The 15,033-nt window shown below is 33.6% G+C and overlaps 2 protein-coding genes across 2 annotated transcripts in view; one reads left to right on the forward strand and one right to left on the reverse strand.

The window, feature by feature from the left end:
• Nucleotides 1-7,789: 7,789 nt before the first annotated feature.
• LOC129939001 (integrator complex subunit 12) lies at nucleotides 7,790-8,894 on the reverse strand. Its single transcript, XM_056046852.1, has one exon. It carries the CDS (start codon nucleotides 8,762-8,764, stop codon nucleotides 7,844-7,846), a length of 921 nt encoding a protein of 306 aa, XP_055902827.1. The 5' UTR covers nucleotides 8,765-8,894; the 3' UTR covers nucleotides 7,790-7,843.
• Nucleotides 8,895-10,449: 1,555 nt separating this feature from the next.
• Nucleotides 10,450-15,033, forward strand: part of LOC129938337 (cation-independent mannose-6-phosphate receptor) — a 132,082-nt gene continuing 127,498 nt past the window's right edge. Inside the window, exon 1 of the mRNA XM_056045817.1 lies at nucleotides 10,450-10,748. Within this exon, the coding sequence (XP_055901792.1) occupies nucleotides 10,665-10,748 (84 nt within the window). The 5' untranslated portion in view covers nucleotides 10,450-10,664. The remainder of the gene's footprint in view (nucleotides 10,749-15,033) is intronic.

Consider the following 15,033-nt stretch of genomic DNA (forward strand, 5'->3'; position numbering starts at 1 on the left):
TGAATTTGAAAGATGTGTTCAATTTCCCAGTCTTGTCCGCCTCAAAATACTGTTTTGAAAGTAACGTTTCTGGTTGTTTGAAATAAATGTAGTTTCGTCGTTCAAGTGAATCGGGTATTCTGAAAGGTAGGGCGGGATGCATTCTAGGTGCCAGAGAACTGCACTATGGACCCCAAAAAATCATCAAAATCGTTACATAAGCATATTTTTATAAGTATACCTAGATAAAATACCAGGATTGGAACCGTGTTAGGCGAAAGTCAACTTTAGTTGTAAAAAAGCAGCGAAAATAGAATAAAGTATATGAGGTCTTAAAAAAGCAATATTTAGGCAAGTGAATTTCTTTTCAAAGCATTTCTTGTTGTTATCCGAGATTTAAGACAAAGAATGTGATTTAGCAATTTCTATGAAAACTGATGAAAAATAATGAATTTAGAAATAGGGAGTTGAAGAAAGCTTAAGTAGCAAGCGATTTAAAATTACTGGAATTTAACGGCAGGAAGTTTTATTTTACACCTAAAAGATTTTGTTTTGCATCTTTTTTAAAGGTTTTTTGATTTGTTGGTCTTTAGAAAACATAATTTTGAGTAAAATTGGTTTATTAAATTGAATTAATTTAAAGTGCACTTTTTTAAAATTTATATAAAGCTATACTTTTAGTTGTCAATCAGGCAGATGCCAATGCCATGCATCATATTGATTGTATTAACCAAATTATTGTTTAAAAGAAAATCTAACCTAATCTAATTATTTGTTGGCATACAAATCATCTCTCACTCGCCACGCATTCTTTTTGCTTGTCTTAAGGTTAGTTAAAGAAAGTGAAAGTGGCTCACTTTCTTACTGTAGAAAAGAAGTTGACACAACTAATCGTTTTCAAAAAAAAAAAAATAAACGAAACATACATATGAAAACGATAACTAAATTGGTGCCACCCATAAACCATAGCAAAAAGTGATAGTCAATTTGATAATCACCTTACGTGGCAAAACATTTATTTTGATGATCAACTATCGCTTTACGCGATCCCATTCCAGGTTGACTCAATGATCCTTGACGATATGACAATATGCGGAAAAAAATCCCAAGAAGTGACATCAAATTTCGAATGGAAACATTGTTTACGAAACGAATTTTTTGAAAGAAAGAAACATTCAAGTGGAAATCTGTTGTCTTACCGAATGAGAATTGTGAAAATCTGTAGTTTGCTATACATCAAACCGAAATTATTGGACCGAAATGTTCCTTATATTTTTAAAACTTAATTGTAGAAATGTACTAGTTACACTATTGGAGTAGTCTAGCGAAGCTAAGTCCTGTATTTCACTTTCAATCATAAAATAAAAAACAAATATTGTATAAATTCAACGTCTTTCAAGGCTGACCGTAGAATAATGTGGAATTGCTTTAAATAAATCGAAATGTGCATAAATAATTTAGTTATTTCTTAAATTCGTTTTCTAGAACCTTTATAGATGTAAATCTCAACTTGCAGCTTCCACAAATCTTCACCATAAGCACAAAAGTTTATAATTTTTGTACTCAAAATGGTTCATAGCACAAAACTGCACGTCCTTTTAAAATGTTCAGCGCAGCTTTTGAAGAAAATTCAGTTTAGCATTTATGTATAAATTGATTCTCATTCATAAAGTGAATTGGAGAGCTAACTCTGTTTTTTAGTAAATTTTTTCTTTACGTACTTAATTAAGGCGATATTAAGTAGACTGATTCCTCTATAGTTGGTGCAATTTAGAGGGTCTCCTTTTTTCAGGAGTTTTTTCTTTGAGTTTATATTTTTCTTATGCTCAAAATGGTTCCTTAAAGTGGAGCGTTTGGCCCCCCATAGTAAGAAATGATTGTATGTATATATTGAGACAGAATAAAAGTTAAGTTATAAGGTATTCTACGACTTTTTAAAAATACCTTCACATAATTCCATTAAGATGCGAGTTAGCATGAGAATGAGTAATTTGACTTTGTTCAAAGATTAGCATTCGAAGCTTGGATGCTTCAAAAAAATAATCAGCTATTTTCGGATACTTAAATAGTATTCAATAGTTGGACATTTTTTAAAATTATTTGTTGAAAATGAAACATAAAATCAAAGTTACTAAATTTTATTATAAGTTTCACCTGAAAAAAATTCAGATTGAAATAAAAAAGAAACACAAAAGAGAATTTATTAAAAATCTATACCTACTCTTAAAATCCTAATAACACAACATCATAGGAAATTTTTCAAATCTATTTTTGGGTATTTCCCATTTGTATGATATTAAGTAACAATCTCGTACAGAACTGCAGTGGACTTTAGAAATTTTGAGACCTATAGATAGGTCTCTTGTATATTGTTTGCAGTCCTAAAACAACTTCACTATATTTTTTAGTGCACAGTTTCGCTGTACCTATTCCTATGTTGCATATTTAAAGTAACATCGAAATTATTCACAGATTTGAAGTCATACCAAAAAATGCACTTAAATTTCAAAAATTATTAAACTAACATTTCAAAAATATGCCTATTAATTTTCAAGATTAAATAATCATTATATTTTAAAATAAAGTGTTTAAAACAGTTTCCTTTTGTCAAAACTTTAAACGAGTTTTCTCAAAACGACCTTTTTTAACCGATTCTTATGAAATGTTGTTCACGTCCACTGCATAGTATTAGCTTCTGTTAACATTGTAAAAAATAAACCCTTTTTACCAAAAAATAGTGAACAATGAAACTTTTTGTTCTGAGGTGCGTAAATTTACGATTTTTGTTGACTATATAAAAAAATGTTAATGGTTTAACTAGAAGATAAACATAAAAATAAATAAATTAGATGGCGCAACAATCCGTTGAGAACTAGGGCCTAGTGACTTACGACTCTCAACCATTACTGTATGCGAGTAATGTTGTCAGGAATGGGGAAGATAAACATTTGCTTAAACGGGTTATCAATTTTTCGGTTTCAAAAGTATAGAGCTGGAATTCGACATCTGTCAAACTAAGTTTTCAAATGAAAGTTTAACATGTACAAAAATGGATCGCTTAACTATCGCACAATGCATACAAATTGTAAAAACCTACGTCAAAAATGGTGATCCTGCCACATATCGGGCTTTAAGAGGATATTATGGCTTGCATAATCGTCCAACTATTTGAAGAAAATGGATTGGTTGCACATATTGTAAGGCCTGTGCATCATCGTTTCGCTCCTACCACGGAAAATATCGCTGCTGTAAGTTAAAGCGGTGCCGAAGACCCGAATGTGTCGATTTCTCGTCGTTCTCAGGAGTTAGGGCGGATCCAGACTTTTAACATATACATAGATGAGTTCTTACTCACTACTTTTTCTTTAATGTTCTGTTAACATTTTTCTTTAATGTTCTGTAAAGGAGGCTGACAAAATTAAAATAACATAGTGCATCTTAACCTTACATTTACCCATTTCATGGGCTAAAGTGACAACTTTAGTTAAAATACAATTATTTTAGAACACTGCGTTGCCTCAAGGTATAGCTTAACTTTTTAATTTGGACGACTCCCTATACGTACGAAAGCATTCCAAGATTCCAACAGTTTTATAAATATGGCATATTCAGGAGCTAAAACACAATAGTTTAGGGAGTTTTGGTGCATTTCACGCAGAAATCTAAGAAATTGTTTTGAAACGTAGTTTTTTCCAAAAATAATACATATATGTATATATACTTTTCTTGTTTTCATTTCTAAAAATGGGAGGAACTCTATAAAAAGTCTAAAACCCAAAAAATGAAAGAGGATCTGATATGAAGAATTTACGGGATTTTTAGACGTAATTTTTTCGGTTTCAAAATTCTCTCTATACTCTTTATTGGTATCCATCTGTTTATTTGTAGATTGGAGCTGATGCTAGAAAATATTTTGATCTCAAAGGAGTCAACAAGACTTAAAAATTGTAAGTGCACAATTTCTCTAAAAATTAAATAAAAACAAGTACCTAAAGTAAACAAATCAGTTGGGAAGAAACTTTTGTGTGGCATACACAAATTACACGTTTCAGATTTTTTTTTCACTTTTTTTAGGGCATTTATACCTATTATTGAAATTCGTGTTTGACTCTCAGTTCTAGAGCATCCAAAGCAAATTCATATCCATAAGTAGATTTATTTATTTTTTTAAGATCTTAAGAATATAAAAAATCAATTATGAAAAAAATAAAATGCAGGAAAAAAAACCTAGACCAACTTAAATTTTTTTTTTGAAAAATCAATAGAGGTTTTTTTTTTTAAATTTACTTGTATATATTAAACTTTAAATTATGTCTGCAGTTGTTAAGTGCTTACAAATATACATTTTACATGGTGTCCCCTTTCTGGGATATCGAGTTTTGTAAACAAATATCAATATATTTTTAAAAAATCAAATAAAAATATAATGACATTCTTGAGAAAACTTAAAGGATACTCTCCTCGATTAATAAGAAACAAATTTATAAAGTTAAAATAAAAAATATCGGTTAATATTTGAAAAAAAAAAAAAAATCGGCTCAAAACCATAGTGTGTCAGTTTGAACTCAATCGAAACAAGGCTTTGAGATGTAGGGGCCAGGATAGACAGCCAGACAGACGGACGGAATGGTAGGATCGACTTTTGTACCATTGTAATGTCATGTTTGTATAAAAGCTCTATAGTTAGCTTCCCATAATAAGTTATTGTAATGGGTCCGATCTGTTGAATTGAAAATTTTGACATTTTCCGACGTTTCAAGGTCCCTAGAGGCGAAATAAAAGATTTTTAGAAAGATGTCTGTGCGTGCGTGTGTACGTACGTTCAAGACGTTTTTTTCGTCCTCCATAGCTCAAGAACCAGAATAGATATCGACTTCAAATAAATTTTGTTATACAGATAAAAAGGCAAAAAAGATGCAGAAAGGGCTCTTAAGAAAATTGCGTTAGACTTTTTTTTCCCTTGGCAGTTTAAAAAAAAGGTGAACATGATGCTAGACACTTGAATTGAAATTAATGAAAAAAAAAACATTACTCAAAGTTGGTAAAAATTTAATTTCGACTCAAATATCTTTTCAAAAACTTGAGATGGCTTCAAACTTATTTTTTCTTATAAGAAATATTGTTGTCAATATTGAGTAAAATTTTGAGAAAAATCAAATTGACAGTTTTCTTACAACGAAAAAAAAAATTATCAAAGTTGATAGAAATTGATTTTTGACTCAAATATCTTTTCAAAAATTCGTGATTATGGCTTCCAACTAATTAGGAAAAAAGGTTGAGAAAAATCGAATTGACAGTTTTTTTAAAAACAATAAAAACCTAAAATAGCCAATACTAACACTTGGTAAAAATTTACTTTCGCCTCAAATTAAAAAAAAATAAATTGGGTGGCGCAACAGTCCGTTGTGAACCAGGGTCTAGTGACTTACAACTCTCAACCATTCCTGTGTGCAAGTACTGTTGTCAGGAATGGAAGGGACCTACAATTTAATGCCGAATCCGAACGGCTAATTTAAAAAAGCACTTATTCATGACAAGAATTACTCTTGAAAGATTTGTCAATTCCTCGCAAGAGGCAGTACCTGCGAAAATTAATTTTTTTTGTTTTAAATTAAGGAGACACAGGCAGGGATTGAACCCAAGACCCCTTGCATGACAGTCCAACGCACTAACCATCGCCTCAAATAACCTTTCAAAAATTAAAAATATTGTCTTCAAACTCTTTTCATTTCACAGAAAATATTGTTTTCGATATTCAGTAGTTTTTTTTCATAAAAATCCAACAGTCCTTTTTTTCATAAGAAATTAAATCTACAAAATATAGTACGCAAATTAAGTAAACATTCATGTTCGGTTCTTGATATCTCTTAAATTAATTTTATTCTTCCAATTTGTAAAAATTTAAGAAATGCTACTTAAATTGGTAAAAATTTTGTTTTTGACTAAAAATCTATTTAACAAAATCAATACTAGATTTTCGAACTAAACTATTTCCTTATATGCAAAATATTGTTCGTACTTTTTAAATTTGTAAGAATAATTCAAATGACAACTTTTTTAACCCAACACGAAAACCCTTCCAAATTTTCAACAACACAAATCGACAAGCGGAATGGGAAGTTATTAGTGTGGGTTGCATCCCAGACTCTTTTTCGATTTTTTTTTTTTTACGAATTACGAATTTCTTAGACGTAATTGAAGCGGGGGTTCAGGAATTTGAAGGGAACTTAAAATCAATTTGACGATCACTTATTCAAGGTTTTGCTTAGGAACCTAAATAATTGCTTAGAAACAAATTTTATAAAAATAATTTATAGCATTACTAAAGTTTTTCCAAATTCTAAATTGAGTGAAACAATAATTTTAGATGTTTTTGACCGCAAACAACTTTTTGGAAAATGTCGTTAAATTACCAACAAATGTTTAAATGAAATCTTTAGTTACACATACAACTTAAGTGCTTAAGCTTTTTGGCTAATATGATCTCCCCTAGATCGTCCATTGGTCAAAAGTTTATGAATTTGTTCTGCGTTTATTCATATTATGTTCTTGGTCCAATCTCAGTTAAAAAAAAATTTAAGGAAATAAAATATAAATTTTATTTTCATGTACATATAAAAAAATGAATTAATAAAAATACTATTGGAGTCATATTCATTATCACAATACGATAGTTTTTAATTCATGCAAGTTCCTACGAAATAATAATAATAATATCATAGGGGGTTAAGACCTTTACGACCGCCCCCGAATCCGCCTTTGGTTAGGACTGTCTTGGAGCACATAATGGCGTATTTTGCATTTAGATCTACACCTACATCCATATAAAGTCCAGCTCACACAACAACTGAATCCAGCTGACCATTCACAACTTCGCACATACGTCGAATCAGTGCTTGAGCAACAGGCGATGGACTCCGATTTTTCGAACAAGATTTACTTCAGCGACCCACTCGGTGGGTAAAAATAAAATTGTCGTATTTGGGGTTCTTAGAATCCTCAAGTAGTACATTCACAAAAAGTCATTGTTTGGTGCGCCCTTTGGACTGGAGATGTATTTGGGCCTTACTTCTTAGAAAACAACGATAGAACGACTGTCTTTTTCAATTCGGAGCGTTATGATCATATGATAACCGACTTTTTTGCCTGCTTTTGAGAAGGCATTGTCATTTTTACAGCAGCCATCTGGGCAATATTATAAATAATACTACAAAAAATACAAAATCGGTCAAAATTCAAGCGGTTACATGTATCGCTCCTCTTAAACAAACAAAACTATTGCTTAGATTTTCTAGAATTGTTCCTATTATACTAGACCAGCTAAATTGTCAATCTCTGCAAACTAAGTGAACTTTTTGGGGCAAAATCCTTTATTAACTTTTTTATTATTATCATAGTCAAAATCTTGGTTGTGGAGACGCTGACTAATGAAATAGTATAGAATTATTCAATTCCCTGTTTCAATTCTTTTGAAAAACATACATATTCAAAAATTTGGTTTATTGAATTTGACAACTGATTTTATAAAAATGTTATCAGAAAATTCCGGTATTAAAGTTTTGAATTTAAAAATGATTTCTTTCGCAAACAAATGAGGAAAACAACTTTATTCATGAGTGAGAAACTTTTATCATCCTTGCCGGTGCAAATCCGAATGCATTTTAACATCCAACGAAGTATAGGTACGTTCCCGATAACTTTCCGCTTCGAACGGGTATCTCTCTGGGGTCAATTAATACGTCCGACATAATAAACTACTTACTACCACACTTACCAGATTTAACCCATGGTGGATATAATAAACTTAAACTTTTTTTAATAAAATTTTATACTTTATTGTTTTTTGTTTATGTACATTTTTAACTTATTTACTAGATTTTCTCTTACTGCTTCCGCCACTGCCACTGCTGCTCTCGTGATGCTTCGACTTCGATTTACTGCTACTGCTTCCACTAGAATGCGACGACTTCTTGCTCGAATAACCAGTCTTATCGGCGGCGCTTATCACATTTATCGATGGAGTGACGACAGATGAGGAGGTGCTAGACTTCGATGACGACACCCCTGAATTGGTTGGGTCCCTGGATGAACTAGATTTCTTAGATGAAATTCCCTTGTTGTGTCTACTCGACGACGATGAAGAATGCTCCTGTCGGTAGTACGGTGATGAAGAAGTCGACGAGGATGACGACCTTGAGGAAGACGCTGAAGAGGATTTTGGTTTGAGCAGGGGAATGGGATCATCGAGGACTATTTTCGCAACAACCGGTGTTTTATTTTGGCAATTGCTGCAAGTCCAAGACAATTCCTGCTCGTCCGCTTCCTCGTCGGTGATATTTGGCTTGTGACAATTTTGATGATACAACGATACACATTTTGAGCATTCTATGAGTCGATTTGTCGCCGTGACTATCATCTCCCCGCAGACGACACACTTAAGGTCACCGAATTCCTTCAGATTTTCCACTTCCTCGGATATGGTGAGAGCACCGCCCATATCATCGGATTCAGCTATTGTATTGGGTGAATCTGTGATTGTTTTAGGCGATTGGGTAAGAGTTAGGTCTTCGACCTCAATGGGAAGGGCTATGGTCCCGGGTGCCTGGGGTTCTTCGTCAAGATGCTTCTGACTTATTGTGTTGGCGAGCATTTTTGAGCTGCCATAGCGTTGTTTGATAATATCATCGAGGCAATTGCGAATTTCCTCTGCTGATTGAGGATTTGTGGAATGGAGGAAATTTAGGGCTTGTTTTAGAGAAGAATCTAGTTCGGTTGCGGCAGCCATTTGGTTTTTAACAAAAGTATGTAACAGGTCTGTCCGTCGTCTGCTCTGTTGTCCTCCTTCAATCGTTGTCTAAAAAGTTTTGATCAAATACTCCCACAAAACCCAAAGCGATGCCCTTTTCCGAATTGAACATTTTTGACAGATTGAGTATTTTTTTTTTAAGTGACAATTGATGTGGGATGTATTCAGGTCCATTTGAAATGAAACTATTCAGTGCGAGGAAATCAATCGATTTGTTTAGTAGGTATTTTTGTGTCGGCAAGTTGCATGCAATAATGGGTTAATACTGGGTTTTGCCATTAACAAGATTAATTTTAGTAACAAAATTCGAATATTGTCATATAAAAACCAAAAGATGCCTATTTCGTTGCAAAGTGGATGCAAACAAACATGGAAAACGATATTTTCTAAAGGTACGACACGCTACAGGGTGCTGCAGCATCTCCTTTTAATGATATTTTATATAGCAAATTCACTAATTTGCGGCTGTATATCCTCGATAAGTTCTCGAATACCATCGTAAGTTTCTTGAATCGATTGTGTAGAGTTGGCAAACATTTACTTTCCACATGACCCCAAAGAAAAAAGTCCAAAGGTGTTGAATGTCATGATATCGTTGTCCAATTTGAAGCACCTCACTGAAATAAAAAGCGGTAGGTATACATTTAGTCCAAAGTTGTGAATATTTTATTGTTTGTGTGTAATGATACGTTTTTTGTTTATGTGATACGTTGAGGATGAAGAGTCTTTTTGAACATCAAATGTCATTATTCTTTTGAAAATAGGGTTCCACCACTGAAGATTGTTTTTGGATAAAAACACGACAGTATGAAAACATTTCAAGAAGATAATTAGTAAAGATATGACGTTGACGTTACTGAACTTTAAAAGCCGATGGAACTACAACTTTATCCAAAATATGTTGTTATCTCAATTGTGGAACACATAATTCCAAAAATGGAGGTAGAATCGAATAACCTAAGATTTTTAACACTTCAGGCATCATCAGAGATTATTTTCGTTGTTCTTGAGCGTTGTGAACTGTTTGGATTCTTTCAAATACTAAGATCCATCACTGTGAGTTAAAAGTGCCTTAGTTTTACGAACTGTGACTGCAATATTTTCATCATGTTGTCAATTTTGACAATCTCAATGCGTTATTGAAGCTTGCAACGTCCCATTTTTAATAACATCGTAAGTTCTACTTGTCAAATGTCAATAGATGACAACATCCAAAGTACTTCAACCCAAGTTCAAAATATTATCATCATGAGCTTCAACAATACAAAACCTTTTAAAACAGTATATACATATAAAATATATACATATAAAACGAAACTGACAAAAAGTTACAAAAAACGTAAAGATTGTAAAAAGGTTTCATCAAGTTATTGACCAAAAAAAACCATAAATAGTCTTAAATTTTTGGATAATGCACGAAAGCTCGTACAATTATGATGATTAAAAAGTGAAATGAGAGTGCAACAGGGATCTAAAATAATAAGATTTCGAAACAAGTTGCCAAAAAGAGTCAAACATAACTCACTTATTTTCAATGGTCATCCATTTTTATTCTGTGTTAGACGATCTGGGTAGTATGTACTAGTCCTAAGAACCGAACACTAGCTCTGACATTTGCAAACGCAAATTAACAAAACAAACACACCTTACTCTTGACTGTTTGGTAGAAGGATTTTAGAATAATCGTTGTTGATTGCTGTTGTGCGTTTTTTCTTTTAACTTTATTGCGATAAATAAAAACATTTTGGCTGATAATAAATCGTGGCTAATATCATTATCATATTCTCCAATTAAATTTCAAAATTCCAATTGTTAATTTCCATTAAACTCTTGTGACAAAGCAAAACAAAAAAGAACCACACACAAAATTGCAGCAGCAATGTTCTGCAAAGTGTATTTTTCTGTAATTTTTGCATTTAGTTTTGTTGTTTGCGGTAAATGTCTTGGATCCGCGGATAAAGGGGTAAATTGTTTATTGTTGTTTTAATAACTTCCTGAGAATAAAATATTGTATTTTTGTTTTGTTATATATGCGCTGCTTGTTGGAAAAAAATGTTTGTTTTTCTTTTTCGACGATTTTGTTCGGTACCTTCTGGTTCTGTTTTTGTTGTCATGTATAAATGACACTTGTACATTGTAATACAGTAGGGTTATTTTGTGTTTTTCTTGGAAAAATGAAAGCCTTGGTACGATTGTTTTTACTCCATGTGACTCAATTATGAATTTCATAGAAAATCGAAATAATATTAATATTTGCCAGTCTACATTTCTTAGATTTCTGAGAATTTTCTCAGACGGATTGACAAAGCAAAAGAAGGAAATACTAACACAATTCCCTGTTCATTCTTAACTAACAGTCAAATTAGCTTAGTACCCTTTTTATTCTTTTGGAATTTTTATGATAGAGAATCCTTCAAAATTCTCAGAATTCTGGTAACAAATGTGAGAAATGTTGTTTATTTCCGAGAATTCGGAAACCTCTGAATTTAGAAAATAAAATATAATGGTGGGCATCAGAGCTTGACTTGCTTAGAAGATAATGTAGGAAACTCTTCAACTGAGCCAAAGCCGCAAGACTAGCCTCTCACGAAATCTTACAAAGAATACCTAAGAATTTACAAGAAGGCACTAAGGAAATTGCAGTCTTTCTGGCGATCCTTCTATGGCACGATAGAAAAAACCTCTGAAGGCTCCAGATTACGGAAAATTCTTTCAACTAATCCAGCGATGCCAAGCTGCTTAAAAAATGCAGACGTCTCCTGGACAAATTCAAGTAATGAATCGCTGAACTTACTGCTGGACACTTACTTTCCTAGTAGTTCTGTTACCGAATCTTGCAACAATTAAATACGGTCAAGTTCCAATACAATCCACAAGGCCTCATCACAAGGGATAAGCTACAATGGGCTCACAACAGCTTCATACCATTTAAATCTGCAGGACCGAATGGAATAATACTAGCCGAACTTCGAAAAACATCAGACATTATTGCACAAATCCTTGAGGCAACCAGCTGTCTATAGCTGGTCCATATTCCCTCGGTATGGATAGAAGTTAAAGTTGTTTTTATACCCAAAGCAGGTTTATGCTCGCAAGTCAATCCTAAAGATCTACGACCCATAAGTCTATCATCATTCCTTCTTAAGACCTGGGGAAGATTAATTGATTTAAGGGCAAGTATTGATACAAGACTTCTGTCTTCGTCTCAACATGCCTTCTGTAAAGGTGAATCGGTGGAAACAGCGTTACACACCTTAGTACGCACCATCGAATATTCCCTCCATCATAAAGAGTTCACTATGGTTGCTTTCCTTGACATCGAAGGTGCCTTTATCAACGTGGAAACATCTGCAATCACATCTGCCCTAAAATCTCTAAATGTAGAGAATTCGCTTCGGGAGTTAATTCCTTTAATGCTTACTAGCAAAATAATTAACTCAAAACTGGGGAACTCTTCTGTTAGACGATTCGTTAGTAGAGGGACACCGCAAGGTGGTGTTCTATCCCCTCTCCTCTGTAACCTAGTGGTGAATGAATTCCTAACTAGTCTTGATGCGGAGGGTTTCAAGCGCCAGTATCGTGGACTGCTTTAGAGAAAGCTTTAAACCGCGCCAAATTAAATAAAGTCCAACGTTCAGCTTGCCTATGTTTAAGCGGTTCGCTTTGAACGACCCCATCTGCAGCACTGGATACATTACTCTACCTAACACCTTTTGATATATTTAGCAAAGAAATAGCTGCAAGCTCTGCTATTCGCTTCAAAGCTTCGTCGCAGTAGGTTAACAACAACATTGGCCACTCCGTAATTCTTAGATATTTAGAATCAATTCCAAAGCACACAGACTACAACATCCTCCAACTGCAATTCGAAACAAACTTCTAGATTTCTATACCTTCCAGATCTTTTTGGCGATAAAAGGAGTCCTGCCCTGGCTTAAAGAAAACGTGATATCAACATCTGATATCCGTATCTTCTCAGATAGTCAGGCCTCTATCAAATCTCTTGACTCTGTCTCTACAAACTCTTTAACAGTCCATAACTGTTTATCATCTCTAATGGAGATGACGAAGGAGAAGAGGAAACAGTTCTTCCCCTTTTTATATATGCCCTGCTCTAGCTCAAAAACGCAAGAATTACCTAGGGAATTCTTCTTTAACGATCTAAATCATATCAGCATAATCCGCCTCTCATGTTTCGTAAGGGATTCAAACTGGTTCAATTGATCTTAGGAGAAGCCTTAAGATTCATGTGGTATCACAATGGGCCATTTAACTGGCTTAAGTGTGTCCAATTCCATCATGGACAGCCACTTTAACCTAACCTAACGTAACTATAGCCGACAAATGTACACTGCTTGAAGACCACGATATTACTTAAACACTTTTCTCTCAAAATAGAGAGTTGCATTGCATCCCTTCATTTTTGCCGTTATACTAACTCATCAGTTCACATTTAAGCTAAATTTTGAATCAACTGTTAACTAAAGAGATTCTTTTATGGGCGACAAATGAAGAACGTCGACTAACTCTGTTTTTCCCTCAAATTTTAATGTAAAAAAATAATTTAAAATGAATGTGCTTTGATACTTCTTGATACTTCTTATTAAAGCATTAACCAATGGCAAACTTTGCTACCGGGCAGTAACGCCTCTTCAACAATTCCCTTTTTAGGAGATTACATTGAATGCAATATACATTGAAGAATAACAAACGTTCATTGTAGTTACGAAGGGGATTTGGGAGGGCGTCTTAAAACCACAGTTGAGCTTTTTTAATGTCATTAAAAAGGCTTTCGCAGATCTTCTTATTTCTAGGTGGAATTGAAGAGTTTTATATATTTTGAGGCAATGTTAGTAAGAGGATGTTAAGTCAGACACTAAACATTGAGGTGCAGTGTTAAATGGGTCTGGAAAGCTCTACAGTACAGTTAAAATTCGCTCAATTTAATAAATGTATTAATTTGCATTGCAAATAGTTAGATCACATAAAAAAATTGGAAGCCCGATGTGTCTTTTGGACAAATATAGGTACAACTCATTCGCTGGCACCAAAAGTGTGATGCCACCCAGATCATAAAAGTTCACATTTTGGACATTCTTTTTGTTAGGTTTATTTGAAAAGAAAAATGTAGGCACACTTGAAAGGAGTCGGTTAATGTTATAAGTGATCATCGAATTTTGTATCGTCTAAATTGATAATCACCAAGCTATTCGAATGGTTTAAAGATACATTAGAGCTATATTGAAATAGCATGTTTCCAAACAAAAAAAGAACTTTTCAGTCGGTGTTTGATGATTTGAGTTACAGCTTCACAACAGCAATTTTAATAATCAGATTAGATTTCAGAGTACATGGGCAAGTATCCTCTTGGAAATATGTCAAGCATTGGTGAAATTTAAGAAACGATGATTTGAAGTTGATAAAAGCGGTACAATCAAATATTTAAAAAAAAATTGCATCATAATTTGAATCCAGCTTTATTAATTAAGTGTTTTCTGTATTACTTTTATTTTGACTAAAACTGTGTTATTAACATTTAAAAATAATTATTCAAGATATACAGTAGCTCCCCCGACAAATCAGTTAAATAAACATATTTAAGCTAAAATTAAGTTTGAATCCAAACAATTGCATTTCAAGAATAGTAAATTAAATCAATTTCTTAATTTAACCTGTAACACATAATCGGGCACTCACTGTTTTTGCACCGAAGTAATTCTGTAACGGTAGCTTTTGTAGTAAAATGTCAATATTATTATTTATTACACCCAAGGTTAGGTTAGGTTATAGTGGCTTTCCAAGATGGAAACTTATGCCAGTTTAAAGGCCCATTGTGATACCACATGAATCTTGAGGCTTCGTCCTAAGCTCAATGGAACCAGCTTGAGTCCCTTACGAAACGTGATAGGCTGATTATACCGATATGATTTAGATCGTTAAAGAAGAATTCTCCTAGGTAATTCTTGCGTTTTCGAGCTAGAGCAGGGCATGTGCAGAGAAGATGAAGAACCGTTTCTTCCTCTTCCTCGTCCATACAGCTTCTGCAAAAGTCATTTGAGAATACGCCTAGTCTCGTGGCGTGCTTTCCTATTAGACAGTGTCCGGTTATGACACCTATTATCGAGCTTCTATGCGATCTGCTTAGAGAGAGCAAGCACCTAGAACGTTTTAAATCCAGTGTTGGCCAGATGTTTTTTGTGGCTTGACACGTGTTGATGTTGGTCCACCTGGTGCCTGCCCTCCTCGCA

The sequence above is a fragment of the Eupeodes corollae genome, chromosome 1 (assembly GCF_945859685.1).
Source record: "Eupeodes corollae chromosome 1, idEupCoro1.1, whole genome shotgun sequence".
Classification (NCBI taxonomy): domain Eukaryota; kingdom Metazoa; phylum Arthropoda; class Insecta; order Diptera; family Syrphidae; genus Eupeodes; species Eupeodes corollae.